This window comes from Hyperolius riggenbachi, chromosome 7, assembly GCF_040937935.1.
Source record: "Hyperolius riggenbachi isolate aHypRig1 chromosome 7, aHypRig1.pri, whole genome shotgun sequence".
Taxonomy (NCBI): Eukaryota; Metazoa; Chordata; class Amphibia; order Anura; family Hyperoliidae; genus Hyperolius; species Hyperolius riggenbachi.
In genome coordinates, this window is record NC_090652.1 from 172,579,689 (window position 1) to 172,602,112 (window position 22,424).

General features: G+C 46.6%; 1 protein-coding gene across 1 annotated transcript in view; it reads left to right on the forward strand.

Moving 5' to 3' along the window:
- Nucleotides 1-22,424, forward strand: part of CARD11 (caspase recruitment domain family member 11) — a 586,831-nt gene that overhangs the window by 370,665 nt on the left and 193,742 nt on the right. Inside the window, exon 14 of the mRNA XM_068244905.1 lies at nucleotides 5,288-5,429. Within this exon, the coding sequence (XP_068101006.1) occupies nucleotides 5,288-5,429 (142 nt within the window). The remainder of the gene's footprint in view (nucleotides 1-5,287; nucleotides 5,430-22,424) is intronic.

Sequence of the window (22,424 nt, forward strand, 5' to 3'; positions counted from 1 at the left end):
TTATACCAGCAGTCACTGCAACCTTTTCACTGCACCTGTGTGGCTGCACATACCAGCAGTCACTGCATACCTTTCACTGCACCTGTGTGACTGCACATTGTTATACCAGCAGTCCCTGCATACCTTTGCATACCTTTCACTGCATCTGTGTGACTGCACATTGTTATACCAGCAGTAACAGCACCTGTGTGACTGCACATTGTTATACCAGCAGTCACTGCATACCTTTCACTGCACCTGTATGACTGCACATTGTTATACCAGCAGTCCCTGCATTCCTTTCACTGCACCTGTGTGACTACACATTGTTATACCAGCAGTCACTGCAACCTTTTTACTGCACATGTGATACTGCACATTGTTATACCAGCAGTCACTGCATACCTTTCACTGCACCTGTGTAACTGCACATTGTTATATCAGCAGTCCCTGCATACCTTTCACTGCACCTGTGTGACTGCACATTTTTATACCAGCAGTCATTGCAACCTTTTCACTGCACCTGTGTGACTGCACATTGTTTTACCAGCAGTCACTGCATACCTTTCACTGCATCTGTGTGACTGCACATTGTTACACCAGCAGTACCTGCATACCTTTCACTGCATCTGTGTGACTGCACATTGTATTAGTCAAGTGAGTCCATACCTTTCACTTCATCCCCCCAATATGGACAAAACAAAAGGCAGAGGCAGGCCACCTGGAAGGTCTGTTCGAGGTTGCGCTGTCGTGATTTTGTGCGGCCCTTGACCAAAGTACAGTGTTCAGAAGAAGGCACGTGCCATCAACCCCCAATATTGTCAGGACGTAGTTGACTATTTAACACAGAACACCTCATCTTTCTCAGCTTCCGCACGGAAGCGTGACATATCTTCCTCCTCCTGCTCGGATTCTGGCACCCCACTTAACACTCATCCGCCACCACCAAAGTGCCATCACCCCAGGGCTCAGCAGTGTGGACATTTTTGTGTGTGTCTGCCTCAGATGAGAACAATGCCATCTGTACTCTCTGCCACCAAAAATTGAGCCGTGGAAAGACCAAGACCCGCGTAGGGACAACTTCCTTATGAAGGCACATGATTACAAAGCACAAACTGCAATGGGATGATGACCACCTGAGGAAAAGCAGCACACAAAAGCAAAGCCACACACCACAGTGGAAGATACCAGGCCGCAATTTTTTCTCAAAAAAGGCAAGTGGTGACATCTCTGGCAACAAATATAAAAAAACTAGAAATCCCCCTTATAATGATAGTAAAAACCAAGCAAATGAGCAAAAAATAAATACAAGATGTAAGGAAAGTACAGAAATCTTTATTTATAAGCCAACCATGATTTAAAAACAATTAAGAACAAGGCAGCCAGACCTGAGCCTTAGGCCCCTAATATGACAATATAGAATGCAAACCCTGCGTATCAGATAATGGTATTATGCCTGTATGTGCTCACCCAGGGATCTCTGCAGAAAAAATATATACACACACATATATATATATATATATAAATGTGCAAAAAAATATAAATACATATATGAAGCAGTGCCAAAAAAGGAAAAAGGGATATTCAAAGGTACATGATAATTAACATAGCAAAAAGGGCACTGTTCCGCAGAGAGTAATCCCAAGAGGGTCACACACATCTATATGATTATGTTTATTCTCAATTTATAGCAGCCACTAATAAAAATAAAGTGCTAGTGCAATATCATACATACAACATGAAATTTCATATATACTGAAATAATAAATATAATTCAAAAAAGTTACATAAAGTGATATCTGGGAAGAAGTGGTAGTAGGATGAGGTAGACAAAAAGGAAAAATAGCAGCTAGGTATATAGGAGGGAATATTCCCATAAGGTGCACGTAGTGAATATAAGGTTAAGAATCAGTAGCAGCAAAAAGGAGAGAGCAGCAGCTCTAGTACAATGGATGAAAGGGTCTCAGGACTGGCTGCAAGGGCGCTACCAACGCCGTCCCACCGCCGTGACATCTCTGGCACACAATGTTGGGTCAAGGGTCCATCTGACCATGGATGCCTGGTCTGCAAAGCATGCTCAGGCCTGCCCGAAGACTAAGTCAGTCCCCACACACTGCATCTCTGCCTGCACGCTGTGGGACTGCCTGCTCCAAGACTAAGTCGATCCCCACACAGCATATATGCCCACAGGCCACTTGACTGCCTTCTCCGCCACCACCAACAGGGTCCAGGACTCCAGGCGGATTCCTGAATTTTTAAGGCCGCTGCTAGCAGCGGCCGCTATAATGATTTTTCTGGTGCGCGTACATGCATGCCTAATTTTTCTGGCTGCACTGCGGCTGCAACAACAAAACAAAAGGCATGTACATGTGCCCATTCCCCTTCGTGATCATTACCTTGCCACGGTAAAGGGGCTTGCGTATCACAATGAAGCAATGACCGACGGCTATATGAGTGTGTCGGGGGGTGGCACACCAAAGATAATAAGGTTGTTGCTTAATTGTGGACAGACCAAATTTGATCAGCTGGACAGTCACTGTTATTCTATCATTGAGCTACCACAGACCGGCGACCATATGGGCTTGAAAACCGCCACGGCCTGCACTCTGGCCATGGTGCGCACCAGTCTACCACAGCCGTAACTACGCAAACAGCTGTTTGCGGTGCGTTACACCGTGAGTTTGGTGTGTCAGTGTGAAGCAGTACTCTAATTACACTCCCTGATTGAAGTATACACATGCAAAATGTTTTAAAGCACTTTAGGCCTGCAGTTTAGCATTCAATGTGATTTCTGACCTTAAAACATTGCTTTGCGTCCAATCCAGATTTTTCTCCGGGACTTTTGGCGTGTATCCCACTCCGCCATGCCCCCCTCCAGGTGTTAGATCCATTGAAACATCTTTTACATCACTTTTCTGGCCAGCATAAATTTTTCTAGTTTTCAAAGGTCGCCTCCCCATTGAAGTCTATTGCGGTTCGCGAATGTTCGCACAAACTGAACTTTTGCGGTAGGTTCGTGAACCCGGTTCGCGAACCGAAAATCGGAGGTTCGGGACATCTCTAGTCCCCACACAGCATCTCTGCCTGCAGGCCACTTGACTGCCTTCTCTGCCACCACCAACAGGGTCCAGGACTCTAGGTGGATTCCTGCATTTTTAAGGCCACTGCTGGCAGCGGCCGCTAACAAAAACAATAATCATTTTTTCTGGTGTGTGTACATGCCTGCCTAATTTTTCTGGCTGCACTGCAGCTGCAACAACAAAACAAAAGGCATGTACATGTGTCAATTCCCCTTCGGGATCGTTACCTTGCTGCGGTGAAGGGGCTTGTGTATCACAATGAAGCAATGACCGTCTATATGAGTGTGTTGGGGGGCACACCTGACCCAAGATAATGAGGTAATTGCTTGATTGTGGACAGACCAAATTCGATCAGATGGACACTCACTGTTGTTCTGTCATCGAGCTACCTCAACCCGACCATATGTGCTGGGAAACTGCCATTACCTGCACTCTCACCATGGTGCGCACCAGTCCAGCATGGCCACCACTACACAAACAACTGTTTGCGGTGCGTTACACAGTCAGTTTGGTCTGTCAGTGCGAAGCAGTACAATAATTATACTACCTGATTGATGTATACACACGCAAGATGTTTTAAAGCACTTTATGTCTCCAATTTAGCAATGCAATGTGATTTCTGCCCTTAAAACCATGCTCTGCGTCAAATCCGGAATTTTCCCGGGGACTTTTGGCATGTATCTCACTCCGCCAGCTGTTAGACCCCTTGAAACATATTTTCCATCACTTTTGTGGCCAAAATTAGTGTTTGTAGTTTTGAAAGTTCGCCTGCCCATTGAGGTCTATTGCGGTTCACAATGGTTTACGTGAACGCAAACTTCTGTGGAAGTTCGCGTTCGAGGTTCGCAAACCTAAAATCGGAGGTTCGAGCCATCTCTAGCTTTCATCAAGTTTAACCTCACATATTTTCTCCCTGACTGGACCAAGGTATCTTTCTATTTCTATCCGTCATATTAACATTTAGAAAACATCTACTTACTGTGAAGGACCCATTTCTAAGCAGTTGGATAAGTTTCATTTCCTCAGTGTATAGATCATGTTCTCTTGTCTTTTCCACAGACCTAGTATACCTTCCCTAGGTCTGTATAAAAGCCAACAGAACATGATCTAAATAGCTTATTTGCTAAGTTTTAATATTGCCATTGGATGTATTTAAACATTCAGTACAATAGAGAAAACAATAACAGTTATGTTTATAGGCCTGTGTATACATCTACTAAGTAGATAGTAAAATATTACATTTATCGAGCACATTTAAAAGTCAGGTTCATGGACAATAAACACAGTTCATGAATGATAAAACATGGATTCCATGATCATGTGAAGATAAACTGTACAATCAGCAGCCAAACACACGTTTCGTAGCATTACTGCTACCTCTTCAGAGGCATTGATGTGCACGGGAATATCCATGAAGATGGAGATAAAATGATAATATCATCTGAACATAGTACTATAATATCCCCCAGATGCTCGGAGTATCCACACAGAGTAGGGCAACACTCTCTGAGAAAACAGACACAATCCTGTGTCAAAACGTTATTTCATTCAGCAGCAAGTGTCCATCTGGCTGGTGCGTGGCGTGTGTGCATTTGGAAGGATATTATAGTGCTATGTTCTTATGATATTATGGTTTTATCTCCATCTTCATATCCACTTGCACTCCTATGCCTCTGAAGAAGTAGCAGTAATCCAATGAAACGTGCATTAGGCTGCTCATTGTACAGTTTATTTTCACATGATCATGGAATCCATGTTTTATCATTGTTCATGTACCTGACTTTTAGATATGCTCAATAAATGTTATATTTTACTATCTACTCTATAGATTTATCCACTTGCCTATAAACCCTAACTTTTTTGTTTTCTCTTTTGTACTTAGTACCCAATGGGGTTACCTATATTACTATATTTGCTATACATGATTTTAAACATATAAATATTTCTATAAAAAATGTTATGCAATAAGATCACCTCTCAGACATATTTTTCCAAAGCCCAGTTTGTGTAATGTTACTTGGTAAATGAGACTTTCCATCCCTCAGATTAATTAATTTGCCTGTCTTTGTACCTGTTTTAAAACTTCATTGTCTTTCCGGTAGTGTGATGCTCTAAACTGTACCACATACTCCAGATGCGGCACCGCAAGTGATTTATTTGAGTTGGAGTTGCTGATGTACAATTGCATTAATAAAACTTGAATTTTATAAAACTTTTTTCTTTTTTAGATGAGTTTCATGAAAAATATTCATATGGGCCACCATCTATTCATTCCTCTTCTTCCTCGCACCAGTCAGAAAGTTACACTAGTCTTGACAGCTATGACTTAGAACAAGCCAATTCCATATTACGGAAGTTGTCTCTGGAGAGGTAACTGTGATACACTTTCTGTACAAACTAGTAACCTGTAAATTGTGTCTACACGATAGAGCACATTAACAATAGAGCACATTTTGACATTAGATCATACTATTTTTGCAGTCTCAATAATGTCAAATTAAAGCAAATCGAAATGAAACATTCCTTCACTTCTATGTACTCTCTCTGTATAAGAAAAAGTGTCCATCTAGGCTATCAATAGTAATGAACAATCGCCAACACCATAATATGATGAAAAAATATATGTAGCTTTATTAAGGACTTGTCCCTTTAAAAGTGAAAACCAATTAAAACAATATCATTCATTGGCTGACAAGTAATAAACCACAATTTCCATGCTAAAGCAGGTTTACACTGTACGTGTGGGTAATATTACACATGGCACAAGTCTCATATAATGCACCTTCCATAATAAAACATCTAATCGCCAAGCATATCAAAGAGAAAGTATGTCTTACCCAGGCCTGCAAGCTGGTGGTCTACTGTCTGCCTATGTCCCTCATGCATTCCGTGACTAGCATCACTTCTCCAGACAGGCAGACAGTAGACCATCAGCTTTCAGGCCTGGGTGAGACATACTTTCTCTTTGATATGCTTGGCGATTAAATGTTTTATTATGGAAGGTGCATTATATGAGACTTGTGCCATGTGTAATATTACCCACACGTACAGTGTAAACCTGCTTTAGCATGGAAATTGTGGTGTATTACTTGTCAGCCTATGAATGATATTGTTTTAATTGGTTTTAACTTTTAAAGGGACAAGTCCTTAATAAACTACATATATTTTTTCATCATATTATGGTGTTGGCGATTGTTCATTACTATTGATAGCCTAGATGGACACTTTTTCTTATACAGTGTCTGTTTTCAGGTCCATGGCATTAGCCCTAATCATAGTGGGCAGTTTTTTCTCTATTTATTGTTCTATGTACTCTCTGTCATGTTCTGCATACCAAACATATTTTGATACCACATGACTCTCAAAGTAAAGGGAACAATAGATATAAGAACCTCTTGCCTAGGATTACAGTAGAAAACACGGTTGAAGGAGTGGCAAATGGAATTGACAGTATCAGTTACAAGGATTGAGCATGGCACGGTGGGCACATGTGATGATCTCAACTCATCCCCGTTCCAGCTGTGAATCGATTACTTCCAAGAACCAGCGTGGACAATCTGGTGGCCAGTGGTGTGCGGATAGTGTCTCTGAAGTTTCTGCGAGCTTTCGCTCACAGGCCTCTTTGAATGTTGCCAAATGCTATCGCTAACCAGAAAGTGATTGTTGACTCATGGTTCAGAGTCGATCACTATTGGGTGTAAAGTGTGTTCCATTGGCTGGCTGTGTAGGTGGGGCTACCAACCACTGAGGGAAGGTGGAGTTAAATAAACTTGACTCCACTCAGGGTCCAGGCTAGACGGAGATGGTCACACTTTGAGAAAAAGGCCCTAGGGGCCCATAAATGAGGTCCAAGAGTATCCCCTACCCTGAGCTGGGGCGGAGGGGGGTATACAATGCACAACATTATGAAAAGGTGCCCAAAAATGATAAAATAAATAAAGATTGAGGTGGCTTACCTCAATGAAGACCAATTCATATACAAATATACTTGAATAGCACTGGCAACATTTTTCATGGGTCCCTGTCCCTCAGGCCAAATCAAGTGCCTAAAATGATTAACACAAAGCGCTAAAAAACTCTGAACACTGATAATGGATACATCCATACAAGTAAAATAAAGAAATTACAAATACAAGTGTATTGTATAAACGTGCATGAAAATTCATGAAATTGAATAACAATGCATAAAAGTGCATTCAATTGTATAAAATTGCATAAAAATGCATGCCATGACACAAAAATAAATAAATGGACAATTAGCACAATTGTAGCGCACACTCTGGGTGCATGCTATAGCGTATGCGCAGGAAAACCACACCCATATAACACTACCTTATACAATAAAATAATATAAAATAAAACATAAAAAGACACGCATATAATGCATACAGGTCAATCAAATAATTCCATATATAAAAAAAGCATTGCATGCAAAAAACATGAATTCATAACTAGGCATACCATAAATAAACAGTTGCAGAGGACTGGACAAATTCAACAGTAACCTCTGCTATTAAAAATATGTCACCAACAATTTAATAAAACATACTGTTGTACTAAAGCATTATGCTAGAATAGACCAAATATATAAACTACAGTAAATATGTCAGATGAGGAAAGTTTGCTGGGCAGCAGCCCTTAAAACAGAATTAAAAGGTAGTGCTGTAGCCACTGCTGTCAAAGTCAGGATATACACAGACAGGGGAAGGATTTATAGTGCAGGAATTGCTGCAAACAAGGAGTAATTGTGCACAGGAGGGGGGGGGGGGGGGGGTTAATGAATCTTCCATAGCTTCTATGTGCCCAGGCAGGGGAATGGTTAATGAAGCTTCCATAGCTTCTATGTGCACAGGCAGGGGAATGGTTAATGAAGCTTCCATAAATAACTCACCTCACTGTGGTAAGAGTCAAGGTTTGAGCGCCTTTCACAGTCCCTAATAATTGTGTTATCGCTCCTCCCCCTTCCTCACATTCTTTTTCACTTTAATCTTCTTATTCTCCCTTTTTCTCTCTCTACATTACTTTTGCTACTCCTCATCATGTCCTTTTACATTCCCTTTTCTTTGCCCCCTTCCCCTCCCTCCCTATTTGATCTTTTGATATATTGATATGCTAACATTTCTACTTGGTGTCATCTCCTATCAGGGGCGTAGCTAGGAATGACTGGGCCCTATAGCAATTTTTTTGTGGGGCCCCTTCTTCCTCCCAAACCTGCCACCCCAATAACCCCAAGCCCCTCTCGGACCCCACCACCACCACCACCAAGACTAATGAATATTTTCCATCTAGTTTGAAAAATATTTTCGATCGATTTTAGGTTAAAATTTAATTAGACTGGACAGAAATGCACAGTCCAGGGTCAGCACTATGGTGCAGGCGCAAAATGCTCCTGGCGACAGAAGCCGATGGGGCCACACACGCGCAGTACGCCTCGACTGAAGGACCTAACATGCTGGCTATCGGAGGATCGAGGTGGCCTGGGAGAATGGTGAGGGAGCGAACAGCCCCTGGTATGTATAAAAAATTTTTTATTACCCCCCTTCTCCAGTTTCTTTTAATGGGTCCCTGTGGCGTTGCCTGAAAATGTACTTTTTAAAATTTTTAATGGAGGTAAGAAAGGTTAAGGTTAGGCATAGGGAAGGAAGAGTTAAGCCATTGGGGGGTGGTTTGCGAAGGCAGGGGAGGTTACGATAAGGTGCCCGGGGGGAGGCTGGTTCAGGTTAGGCATGGGTAGTGGGAGGGTTCAGTGTGACAATAGGTTTAGCTTACAATAGGTTGCTCACAACCACGAGAATCCTGTGTGTACATTAGCCCCTGATCCCCTCAGCCAGCGAACTGCGGGCAGATCGAGTTGGCCGATCGCTGGATGAGCGCCTCTCCAACATCCCTCCACCTCCCCACCTCACATAGCCCAACAGAACGCTTTACTAGCTCACAGGCTAGTGATTGGTCTGTACAGTATATTAGCCCTGCAATATCACCTGGATCAAGTAACGATCTCTCGTTGACCTCCTTGTATGTGCTTACCTGCTGGCAGTAGGTGAGGTGGGTGATGGCACTGCTATCCCCTCTGGGCTCTGGCTCCCTGGGACTACAGTGGCACTTTTGGAGCAGTGTGCTGCTGTCATGCCTAGCCGGATGTCTCTGTCATGTTGTCTGTCTCTCCCTTCCCCTGATTCCAGCTTTCCAGCAAGCGAGGGTGGGTGACCACTGGAGGGCAGGCAGGTGACTGAGGTGCTGAAGGCTGATAATTCATTTAATAGCCTACTTGCTGCTGCTCATTGAGTCCCCAGCTGCTCCTATATCACCCCTCTTTTTCTCTCTCTCTCTCTCTCTCTCTCTCTCTCTCTCACTCTGTATGCCCCCTGGCCACTGTCCCCTCTTCCGGTGCTGTGACCGAGCAGACACATGGGAAGGGGGCGGAGCCACGGTCAGTACCACGCGGAAGGGACGGAGCTATATTTCAGATGGGCGGAGTCACAGATAGCGCTAGGAGGGGGCGGAGCTACAACCAGCGCTGCTATTTTTTTTTCCGGTCAAGCCAGGCTGGAACTATACATTAAGTGTAGGGAAAAATGCATGTGCAGAGAGAATGTAGGTGAAAAAAAAAATAGTCCCATTTTACCTGCCAGCCTCTCTGCTATAAGTGGCAGCCGGGGCCCAGGTTCAGGTGGCTGGGGGGCCCAGGGGACTGACAGTCCGTGGGCCATTGAATTAAAAAAAAACAACCAAAAAACAAAAACAGGCAGCATGACAGGAGGGCCCCCTGTGGTGTTCATGAGCAAGGGGCCCCATAGCACTGCTATGGTTGCTATGGTGATCCCTACGCCCCTTTCTCCTATGTGTATGTGAGGTTGTGCTTACTCATCTCACATTAAGGCTTTTCTTCACACGTTTCACTCACTATTTATTCAGCACTTATATTGTAATATTCCCTTCCTAATGCATCCCTTTCCTCTTTCTGCACCCCATTGTGTTTTTATATACTTTTTTGGGCTTTCCATTAGGTCTTTTTACTACATTTCATCTCCTGGCAGATTTACATTGAATCTGCCAGTTTCCAAAATGGCAGACAGAGCGACACCAGCATGATGACATCATCAGTGTTTGATGCCAGGGGGCTCAGCTCCATCTCTGCTCGCAGCCCTCCCAGTTGCCTCTGATCCTGAGTTTATTTAAAGCAAAGCTGGCAGCCGCCCCAGAAAGGCGCTCAAACCTTGGTTCTTAAAGAGGTTCTGTGGAGGGTTGAACAAATAAAAAACTGGCACTTACCTGGGGCTTCTATAACCCACTGTAGCTGTCATATCCCGCACTGTCCTCCTACGATAATCCGTTCCCTGCCGCCAGTCCCGATCTAATGATTCCTCTACCGAGACTGCGGCTGCGCGGCCGTTGCCCCGCATGTGCTCGCTCTTGCCTGCGTCTCCGGGAGCTTACTACGCAGGCACAGTACGAGAAAGCCTCGTAAGCTCCCGGAGACACTTGTCTCCCAAATCTGAGCAGGGACACGCCACTCAGGGTGAAGACTGCAGTGGCGATTGGGGCATAAGGACTGATATAAGATGATATTTGTTTTTTTGCTGTATAGCTACTTTGTACATACTTTTTTTGTTTTCTCCTGGCAGAAAACACATTAAAAAGTTAATTAAATAAGGGCCATAGGACCTGATCCAATTCACGTTTTCTACTGAGTTTTCTCCACGGAGATCATTTTTTATCTTCTGTTAAAATACATTTTCAGCACTCTGCAACTTAAAAAGTATCAAAAAGTAGATAGAGTAGATGGAAAAGCACTGTCAAATTCATTCTCTATTTCAATACTCCAGACGTTCTCCAGGAGTATTTTCTTGTTTGCTGCTGGTTTAAAAAGCATTTTATTGATGAAAAGACAAAGAGAGACAAAGACAAACATTTATATCGCGCTTTTCTCCTGGCAGAATCAAAGCGCAAGAGGTGCAGCCACTAGGACACGCTCTATAGGCAGTAGCAGTGTTAGGGAGACTTGCCTAAGGTAAAATGTGACAATATCACCTAGGAGAAAACTTAGGAGTAAAAGTGAATTGGATCAGGTCCACTGTGTTTTAGACCTACTAAAACATGCTTTTTTGTCTGAAGCAATTAATATAGGGTGGGATCAACCCCAGAAAAAGCTTTAGGCCGCTCTTGAGAGCAAAAGATGAAGGAGGACTAGGCCTCTCTGATATGGAAATTTACCACACAGCTGCAGTCTATTCTCAGGGATATATTTATTTTCAAAAGCACTTAGTGAATGGCAGTTGCCATGTCCAACTGCCAAAAAACTGTGTAGGGAGCAGGGAAGCTGGCCAGCATCATTGTTTAAATCCTTTTTTGGGAATATCTTTATAAAGAATAAAAGCCTTGCTGAGAATCCTCTATGAAGAGATGGACTAGTCCAAAACCTGTCACTTCTGTCAGATTTCTACTGCCTACTGTAAGTGACAGCAACATTGGAGAAAAGTAATTTATGGCTCATTTTACTCTGGAAAAAATGTACTTCTTATTTGTATATGTTTGCACATATTTTAAATTTTACAGTTTTTCACTGTAGTGCCCCTTTATCGTAATAGTAGATCACTTTTCTAGCATTTTACAAGCTACCAGATTTCTGAAAATGATTGTTCAGTTAAAGCGGACCCAAACCAAACATTTTTTTAATTCAAAATATTTAGTTGCACCACTCTGACACATACAAAGATAAAAAAAAAACACTCCTTCAAGCATTTGAGCATTTCAGTGCATACTTTTCACCCTTCTCTTTTCATAACTAGGGTTATACAGGTGGCAGCCATTAGCAATTCCTCCTTTGCCAGACACCACCTACTCCTCCAGTTTGCCAGATTCTGTCCCGGCAATATGAAAAGAAGGGAGGGCTTCCTCCAAGAAATGTAAAATATTTTATATTTGTCATCATGCAGCTGTAAAAAGGCTGCTATTTATTATTATAATTTAGAAAATAGATTTTATTTCTGAAATCTTGTATTTTTAATTTGGGTCCACTTTAAGATGCATTCATGTACAGTACATGTACCCTTTGAGGCTAGATTCACACTTGTGTTTGAGTTGAGTTGTGTCACGTTGCATCAAATTGAAAAAAAATATGCTGCTATGCAACACGATGCAATTCAATGCAACGCATCTAAGTGTGAATCCAGCCTAAATGTATATTCTGAATTGTGCAGCTTATTTCTTTGAAAATTTTTAGTAAAACTTAAATGTTAAAAAAAACAACAACAAAAAAACAAACAAAAAAAACAACTAGTGCTTCTATGTAATCTCCTGGAAGATGGGTTAAGTTTGTCCCAGATTAAGACCCCAACTGTCAAAGGTGATCACAACCCTCCCTGCCTTAAATGGGATCTAAACCGAACGCTGGAGAAAGAGTTTCACAGTGAAACTTTCTTTTGCCAGCCCCTGCAGCTGTCCTATGAACATGCTGGTCCTCAATGATCCTCCGGTCCCCTGTTGTTTCACTTCTGTGGCTTCACGGTCCTGGCCACGGGTGTTCTCGTTCATGCTCCGGTCGGCGAGAGCGTCCTGTGCAGGCACAGTACGAGGTTTTCTCTTTTATCGACGGGAGTGCGAACAAAGACACCTGCGGCCAGGGCCGCGAAGGTGCAGTGGCCGCCAACGGATCAGTCAGCAGAAGCGAAACTGAACCACGGCAGGGGAATGGAGGATCATTGTGAACTGGCGTGGACATAGGACGGCTGCAGGGGGGCATAGGACGGCTGCAGGCAGGGTTGCTCTCCAGGACTCCCGAATGCGAATCTACCCGAAAATTCGGGTAGATTTTCCACGCTGCCAAAGTCGAAGCCAAACCCGAAGGTTTCCGTGTCATGCCGAATCCGAATGTTCCCGAATATGCGCACTCGAATTCGGCCAGATGACGCGGTGGGTTCTGCTTCGGGATTTGGGAGTGACGTGGGCGGGTGACGTGGGCCAATGAGAAGTCCTCCAGCCGAGGCCCTGGCAACCCTAGCAACCAATCAGAGGAGGGGAGCCTGGCCCTCCCCTCCTCTATATAAGGTGGCGGCCATGTTGCGGAGCCACGTACTTGCTGTGTGACTTGTGTGGTACTGAGAGCATCTCCAGTGCTGCTGCGTCTGAGCAATTCTTGTGCTAAACCCAGCGTTTTGCTTCCTATTCACATCCTAAACACATTGATTGTACTCATATATAGATAGATAGTAATTTGATTGTTTGTAGTCAGCTTAGTGTATAGTGTACTGTGCTAGGCTAGTGTTAGTCTGTGTGCAGCCTAGGGCAGCTTTAGCCTACTACTAGCTTAGGTAGGTTAGGGATAATAGTTAGTTGTGTACAGTACTAGTACTAGTTTAGTTGATTTGTACTGCTGTAGTCTGTTAGTTTATAGCTTCAGTACTGTGTTAGTTAATAGTTAATTACTGACTGTGTACAGGCCAGCAAGCATCTGTTGTGATCTGTGACAGACAGTCATCTGCCCGACCCTATTGATTGATTGCGTCCGTGTGTGACCGACTTTAATTGTCACCCACTGTCTGCCACACGACTTAATTATTGTGTAGTACACTAGAGATTTATAGTTAGTTGTGTACTACTACCCGTTCAGTTAATTTCTATTTCTACTGTTAGTCTGTGAGTTTAATACCTTCTGTACTGTGTAATAAATAATAGTTACATCACAGGCCAGCATCCGTTGTGACCTGTGACTGTCATCTGCCCGACCCTATTGATTGATTGCGTCTGACCGTGTGTGACCGACTTTAATTGTCACCCACTATCTGGCACACGACTTAGTTATTGTGTAGTACACTAGCGATTTATAGTTAGTTGCGTACTACTACCCATTCAGTTAATTTCTACTATTAGTCTGTGAGTTTATTAGCTTCTGTACTGTGTAATAAATAATAGTTACATCACAGGCCAGCATCCGTTGTGACCTGTGACTGTCATCTGCCCGACCCTATTGATTGATTGCGTCTGACCATGTGTGACCGACTTTAATTGTCACCCACTGTCTGGCACAGGCCTTATTTATTGTGTAGTACACTAGGGATTTATTAGTTACTTGTGTACTACTATACCCGTTCAGTTAATTTCTACTGTTAGTCTGTGAGTTTATTAGCTTCTGTACTGTGTAATAAATAATAGTTACATCACAGGCCAGCATCCGTTGTGATCTGTGACAGTCATCTGCCCGACCCTATTGATTGCGTCTGACCGTATGTGACTGACTTTAATTGTCACTGTCAGTCACATGAGTTAGTTAGTAGTAGTGCTGTTAGTAGTACTAGTACTACTATTTAAATAAAAAAAAATCATTTTTTGCTGTCACTCAACACCAGTCACCACCACCAACCCAGACTTTATTAAGGTTTACACCCTTTCCCGCCCTTTTCTACACATTTTTGTTTTACTGTATTTGTATATTATTGCACAATGACTGGCAGAGGTAGAGGGTGAGGCACCACCAGGAGAGGCAGCGCCATTGCAGCAGCCACTGGCAGCAGCAGCAGGTCTGTGACTGGTCCGCCGCCAGCCACTGACCGCAGAGTTGTGGAGGAGGGAGCAGAGGCGCAACAGCAGCACGTTGCGCCCATCTTTGAGACGGGTCGTCGCCCCCAGCCCATTGTGGAGAGTCAAGTGCAGGCTGTGATGGAAATGATGGTGGAGCAGCAAGCCACCATTTCCAGCCAGGCCTCCCGCACCAGAGAGACCAGTGCCACCACCACCAGCACTCCGGTCCGCAGCAGGCCTCCACCACCGCTTGAGGTCATGGTCACGGTGACCCCATTGACCAGCCTGCCCTCAATGAGCTCGCTCTTCACCCCAGGGACCGCGAGCGCTTTGAGGGATGTTGTGGAGCAGTTTGAGGAGGAGATGATGGGGACATGCAAGGAGGAGGAGGAGGAGTTTGAGGTGGAGGAGTTTGTTGCTGGCGCTGGTGATGAGGAGGGGCGTGATGCAGGGGATTTTGGGGTAGAGGAGTTGGTTGAGGTGGGTTCAGAGGAGATGTTTGGGGATGATGATGATGACGTGCTGGATCCTCCTATGTGCTGAATGGGTTGTTTGCCCGGGCCATGTGCTCTCAGCTCCTGCCATATTCCTTTGTGCAGGAGGGGAGTGACATGACAGCGCTGCTGCAGGTTGGGATCCCGGAGTGGCAAGTCCCCAGCTGCCACGATTTCTCACGCACGGTGATCCCAGCACTGCACTGATTTGCCATGGCGAACGTGGGCCGCGCCCTCGATCACAACTATCACACCGTGAGTGCGCGGATCCACGTCACAATGGATTCATGGAGCAGCCATTTTGGGACAGACCACTATCTGTCCTTTACGGCCCACTGGGTCAGCCTGGTGGAATGCCCGAGCGAGGAAGCAGCAGGTCCACCCTCGAGCGCATCAGCGGCTCCCGCCGCCAAGCGACATCGCATAAACAGCAGCATTAAGGCCCGCCACTGCCAAGCGCTGCTGGAGATGAAAGCCTGGGGAAGAACAACTTGACGGCAGCCAACCTGCTCTGCTACCTGAGGGAGCAGGAGAAGACATGGCTGACCCCCAGAGGCCTCCGAGTCGGATTGGTGGTGTCCGACAATGCCGCCAACCTGCTGGCTGCCATCAGCAGGGGAGACTTGACCCATGTCCTCAACCTGGTGGTGCAGAAGTTCATGCGCACCTACCAGGAAATGGAAGAGCTGTCAGAAGCGGCATGGAAAATTGTGCACACTTTCCGCCGCTCAGCTGCTGCCACAGCAAACCTGGCAGAGATCCAGCAGCGTGAGGGCCTGCCATGACACCGCCTTGTGATCGATGTGCCAACTCGCTGGAACTCCACCCTGGCGATGTTGGAGCGGCTGGTTGAGCAGAGGAGGGCTGTCAACTGCCACATAATCGAGGGCACTCTCGCCGGCACCACCAAACTACAGCTCCTCTCCAACTCACAGTGGGGGCAGATGCTGCAGGTCTTCTGGGTGTTGGCTCCCTTCCTGCAGGGAACCTGGTGAGCGAACAACGGGCATCCCTCTGTCAGTGGGTGCCCTTTGTTTGTCTGCTGGACAGGGCACTTGGCGATTTGGTGGATTTGGGAGAGGAGGCCCTGAACCAGCTGGAACAGCAGCCGCCTGCGCAGTCCACTGCTGCGCAGGTATTTGAGTTCCTGGAGGAGGATGTGGAGGAGGAGTTGGAGGTGCTGGACGTTGCTGCTGAAGGGGAACACAGGAGTGCAGCAGCAGTGGTGTGAGGGTGGAGAGAGGAGGAAGAGGCACATGGGCCAGAGGAGGAGGAGGACGCTGACCCTGATGTCTCTGTTGGACGGACCACCCTGTTCCCCATGGCAGCGCACATGCTGCGCTGCCTGCGCACAGACCCCAGGGTCAAGCAGATGTAAGCGAGGCAGGACGCCTGCATCAGCATGGTCCTGGACCCACGGCTGAGGGGTAGGGTGGCTCAATTTCTGCCTGCTAGAGACCATGAGCAGCAAACAAAGGAGTTGCAGGAGATCCTTGTTCGGCGATTGGAGGAAGCCTTCCCCCGGCCTTCCCCCTCCCCCCTCTGTCCCTGTCCAGCCAGCACAGAGCCCTGCGACCATATAGGCTTGAAAACCGCCATGGCCTGCACTCTCGCCATGGTACGCACTAGTGTTGATCGAACACCCAGATATTCAGGCTTGGGTCGGCTCGGTCGAGCATGGTCCAGATGTTCTGTATATTCGGCCGAACACCGGCCGAACACCGAGCATAATGGAAGTCTATGAGGACCCGAGCATGCCTGCTGGAAGGGACGCGGCATGAGGGGAAAGCCATGGCCACAGTCGGCGGGGAGGGGGGACGGTCCCCCCCCTCCCTCACCTCGGGGCTCTCCCCTCCAGCTTAAGTTAGAGTGTGGGCAGCGGGCAGCGGCAGGAGGTGACCTGCAGAAGGTGACGTCAGATGCTAGAGCGAGGAGTATGCGGTGGAACGCATGGAAGGTATGTATCTGCCCGCCGCTGCCCGCTGCCCAAACTCTAACTTAAGCTGGAGGGGAGCGCAGAGGGGAGAGCCCGAGGTGAGGGGGGGCCGTCCCCCCTCCCCGCCAACTGTGGCCAAGGCTTTCCCCTCATGCTGTGTCCCCTCCAGCCCCTCAAAACGGCCCCCGAACAGCTCAGCCGCTGAGCTCGAGCCAAACCCGAACACCCTGATATTCGGGGAATAACGAACAGTGGCGAACACTGTTCGATCAACACTAGTGCGCACCAGTCCAGCACGGCCATCACTACACAAACAGCTGTGTGCGGTGCGTTACACAGTGAGTTTGGTCTGTCAGTGTGAAGCAGTACAGTAATTACACTACCTGATTGATGTATACACATGCAAGATGTTTTAAAGCACTTTAGGCCTCCAATTTAGCATGCAATGTGATTTCTGCCCTTAAAACGCTGCTTTTGTGTCAAATCCAGATTTTTCCCCGGGACTTCTGGCTTGTATCCCACTCCTCCATGCAAAAACTCAGATGTTAGACCCCTTGAAACATCTTTTCCATCACTTTTGTGGCCAGCATAAATGTTTCTAGTTTTCAAAGTTTGCAACCCCATTGAAGACTATTGCGGTTCGTAAAAGTTTGCGCGAACCAAACTTTTTGCGGAGGTTTGCGGTCAAGATTCGCGAACCTAAAATCGGAGGTTCGAGCCAGCTCTAATGAGCATCTTGCTCTTAGTTCTCAAAACGGCTGAGTACAACATCTCACTCGTTTTTTTGTTGTTTTTTTTCTGAAATTGACTCACTGTGCTTATACACACAGACACCTTAGAGCAATGGCATACAGGACAGTTCATTATTTAGTCCAGCTGGGGCCAGTGGGCTCTATGTGTAAATCCATTTGGACTTCTTTTGGCACACCAGTATCTCCTCTTCTCCTCCACACTTGCTTCTGGGAAGTTTGTAAATGTCTTTGAATGTTTTAACTATACTTGCACTGTGAAATTTCCAGAAATGTTCAGCTATATCACTGCGTTATTGTCCATTTTTGTTGCCACTTTTTATGTCATTAATGTGCTCACCAATCCACTTTTTTAATTAATGTGATGTTTTTCCCATGTAAATTTGGGGACATGAGCAAATGAACTGGTAAGTCACCCATTCTGAGTCACAATTTATGAAACTCTGTATCTCCCATTCTTTTGTCCAACCTTGCTGAACACGTTTTCCACTTCAACCACACTACACACTGTACATTTCCCACATCTATGCGGTATTGAGTTTCCCATTCAAGGCTATAGGTGAAGATTGTGGTGGAGATTGAGGTATTGGATCTGAGGGGTAACTGGCGATCACCTGGACACCTTACAAACAGGAGCCAACTCCCCACTTCTAAAACGTAAAAATCAACAAAGTCTCGGCAGCATGGGCTTTCTTCTTGTTCTCTATTGAGTTTGCAAGGGGTTTCTGCAACTATCTGGACCAGTTTTCTGCTACTTAAACATGTTTTCCTTCCTATTTTTCTAAAAAAAAAAATCTGTAATTGACTTTTAAGTCCATAATTGTAAAAGATCACAAAATGTCCTCATTTCTATGGAAACATGATGAAATACAACTTGCCAGTTTCATAAAACAATGTCCTTCCCAGTGCAGAAGAGCATGCTGGCTGGTTCTTGTCATTTGACAATAGCTATTTGCCTAGGAGCAGTATAAATCTCAATAGAGTTTACCATCTAAATGTAGACACACCACACACTACTGAATATGTGTACTAGATTAAGTAGTAAACCATCAAAACATCAAACATAACAAAGATGTAAAGAAATAACAAGGCCTCACCTTGCTTAATGTTTGACTGTTCTGTTGACTGAATATTGGTCAGTAAGACTAACATGGAAAAAGAATTATGGAGAGTGGATGGGGACTGAAGCAGCAAGAGAAAAATACTGCATTGCTTCTGTACTGCATCAAGCAGTTAAAGCTTGAAGCTGTGCTGAACAGAGCAATTTATTCAGTCAGATCTCTGCTGAGAGCTGATCTAATGTGAAGCAGGTCAATTTGGCAAGATGGATATAAGAAGCATATAAACCAAGTAAATGTCAATCATTTACCACATGTACTGATGTACACCTACTGATGTACCTCTAAAGTTTTTTTTTCCTTCTGGAAAAGGCCTCTGTGAGTAAGGTAATACGGTGAAAAACCCATCCTTTGTTAAAGAGACTCTGAAGCGAGAATAAATCTCGCTTCAGAGCTCAAAGTTAGCAGGGGCACGTGTGCCCCTGCTAAACCGCCGCTATCGCGCCGCACAAAGGGGGTCCCTTCACCCCCAAACCCACCCCAGCACGACTTGGTCGTGCATTTGGTCGCTCCTGGAGGCAGGGCTAACGGCTGCAGCCCTGCCTCCAGTCGCGTCTGTCAGCGGCGCATCGCCGCCTCTCCCCCGCCCCCGTGAAGGAAGACTGAGAGGGGCGGGGGAGAGGCGGAGATACGTGCTGACAGACGCGCGTGGGGCAGGGCTGCGGCGGTTAGCCCTGCCCCAACCAGGAAGCGCTGCCCCGCATTACGGAGGGGGATTTGGGGGTGAAGGGACCCCCGTTAATCCGCGCTATAGCGGCGTTTTAGCAGGGGCACACATGCCCCTGCTAACTCTGAGGTTTGAAGCGAGATTTATTCTCGCTTCAGTCTCTCTTTAAACTGAGCATCATTAAAATAATAGATAATAACAACTGATATGCTATGAGTCCCCTTAAAGGACAACTGACCTGAGAGCGATATGGAGGCTGCCATATTTATTTCCTTTTAAACAATACTAGTTGGCTGGCATCCTGCTGATCTTTCATGCACCAGTAGTGTCTGAATCACACACTTGAAACAAGCATGCAGCAAAAGCAGTCAAACCTTAACCACTTCCCGACCGCCCACTACACAGGGGCGGCGGGGAAGTGGAGCCCTGCAGGACGGCCTCACCCACAGAGGCGGCGGTCCATTTAAGGGCATGGGCGGAGCGATCGCGTCATCCGTGACGCGATCCTCCGCCGGCGCCTGTCACCGCTCGCTCGCCGCAACATCCCGCCGGCTATACGGAAGCGCCGGCGGGATGTTAACCCCGCGATCGCCGCATACAAAGTGTATAATACACTTTGTAATGTTTACAAAGTGTATTATACATGCTGCCTCCTGCCCTGGTGGTCCCAGTGTCCGAGGGACCACCAGGGCAGGCTGCAGCCACCCTAGTCTGCACCCAAGCACACTGATTTCTCCCCCCCCTGCCCCAGATCGCCCACAGCACCCATCAGACCCCCCCCCTGCCCACCCCCCAGACCCCTGTTTGCACCCAATCACCCCCCTAATCACCCATCAATCACTCCCTGTCACTATCTGTCAACGCTATTTTTTTTTTATCCCCCCCCCCTGCTCCCTGCCCCCTCCTGATCACCCCCCACCCCTCAGACTCTCCCCAGACCCCCCCCCCAGACCACCCCCCCCTGTTTACTGTATGCATCTATCCCCCTGATCACCTGTCAATCACCTGTCAATCACCTGTCAATCACCCGTCAATCACCCATCAATCACCCGTCAATCACCCCCTGTCACTGCCACCCATCAATCAGCCCCTAACCTGCCCCTTGCGGGCAATCTGATCACCCCCCCACACCAATAGATCGCCCACAGATCCGACATCAGATCACCTCCCAAATCCATTGTTTACATCTATTCTCTCCTCTAAACACCCACTAATTACCCATCAATCACCCATCAATCACCCCCTATCACCACTTGTCACTTTTACCTATCAGATCAGACCCTAATCTGCCCCTTGCGGGCACCCAATCACCCGCCCACACGCTCAGATTGCCCTCTGACCCCCCCTTATCAATTCACCAGTGCATTAATTACATCTGTTCTTCCCTGTAATAACCCACTGATCACCTGTCAATCACCTGCCAATCACCTATCACCCATCAATCACCCCCTGTCACTGCCACCCATCAATCAGCCCCTAACCTGCCCCTTGCGGGCAATCTGATCACCCACCCACACCATTAGATCGCCCGCAAACCCGCCGTCAGATTACCTCCCAAATGTATCGTTTACATCTGTTATCTTCTCTAAACACCCACTAATTACCCATCAATCACCCCCTATCACCACCTGTCACTGTTACCTATCAGATCAGACCCTAATCTGCCCCTTGCGGGCACCCAATCACCCGCCCACACGCTCAGATTGCCCTCTGACCCCCCCTTATCAATTCACCAGTGCATTAATTACATCTGTTCTTCCCTGTAATAACCCACTGATCACCTGTCAATCACCTGCCAATCACCTATCACCCATCAATCACCCCCTGTCACCCCCTGTCACTGCCACCCATCAATCAGCCCCTAACCTGCCCCTTGCGGGCAATCTGATCACCCACCCACACCATTAGATCGCCCGCAAACCCGCCGTCAGATTACCTCCCAAATGTATCGTTTACATCTGTTATCTTCTCTAAACACCCACTAATTACCCATCAATCACCCCCTATCACCACCTGTCACTGTTACCTATCAGATCAGACCCTAATCTGCCCCTTGCGGGCACCCAATCACCCGCCCACACGCTCAGATTGCCCTCAGACCCCCCCCCCCCTTATCAATTCGCCAGTGCATTAATTACATCTGTCCTTCCCTGTAATAACCCACTGATCACCTGTCAATCACCTGCCAATCACCTATCACCCATCAATCACCCCCTGTCACTGCCACCCAACAATCAGCCCCTAACCTGCCCCTTGCGGGCAATCTGATCACCCACCCACACCAATAGATCGCCCGCAGATCCGACATCAGATCACCACCCAAGCGCAGTGTTTCCATCTATTCTCTCCTCTAAACACCCACTAATTACCCATCAATCACCCATCAATCACTCCCTATCACCACCTGTCACTGTTACCTATCAGATCAGACCCTAATCTGCCCCTTGCGGGCACCCAATCGCCCGCCTACACGCTCAGATTGCCCTCAGACCCCCCCTTATCAATTCGCCAGTGCAATATTTACATCTGTTCTCCCCTGTAATAACCCACTGATTACCTGTCAATCACCTATCAATCACCCATCAATCACCCCCTGTCACTGCCACCCATCAATCACCCCCTGTCACTGCCACCCATCAATCACCCCCTGTCACTGCCACCCATCAATCAGCCCCTAACCTGCCCCTTGCGGGCAAACTGATCACCCACCCACACCAATAGATCGCCCGCAGATCCGACATCAGATCACCACCCAAGCGCAGTGTTTCCATCTATTCTCTACCCTAAACACCCACTAATTACCCATCAATCACCCCCTGTCACTGCTACCTATCAGATTAGACCCCTATCTGCCCCTAGGGCACTCAATCACCCGCCCACACCC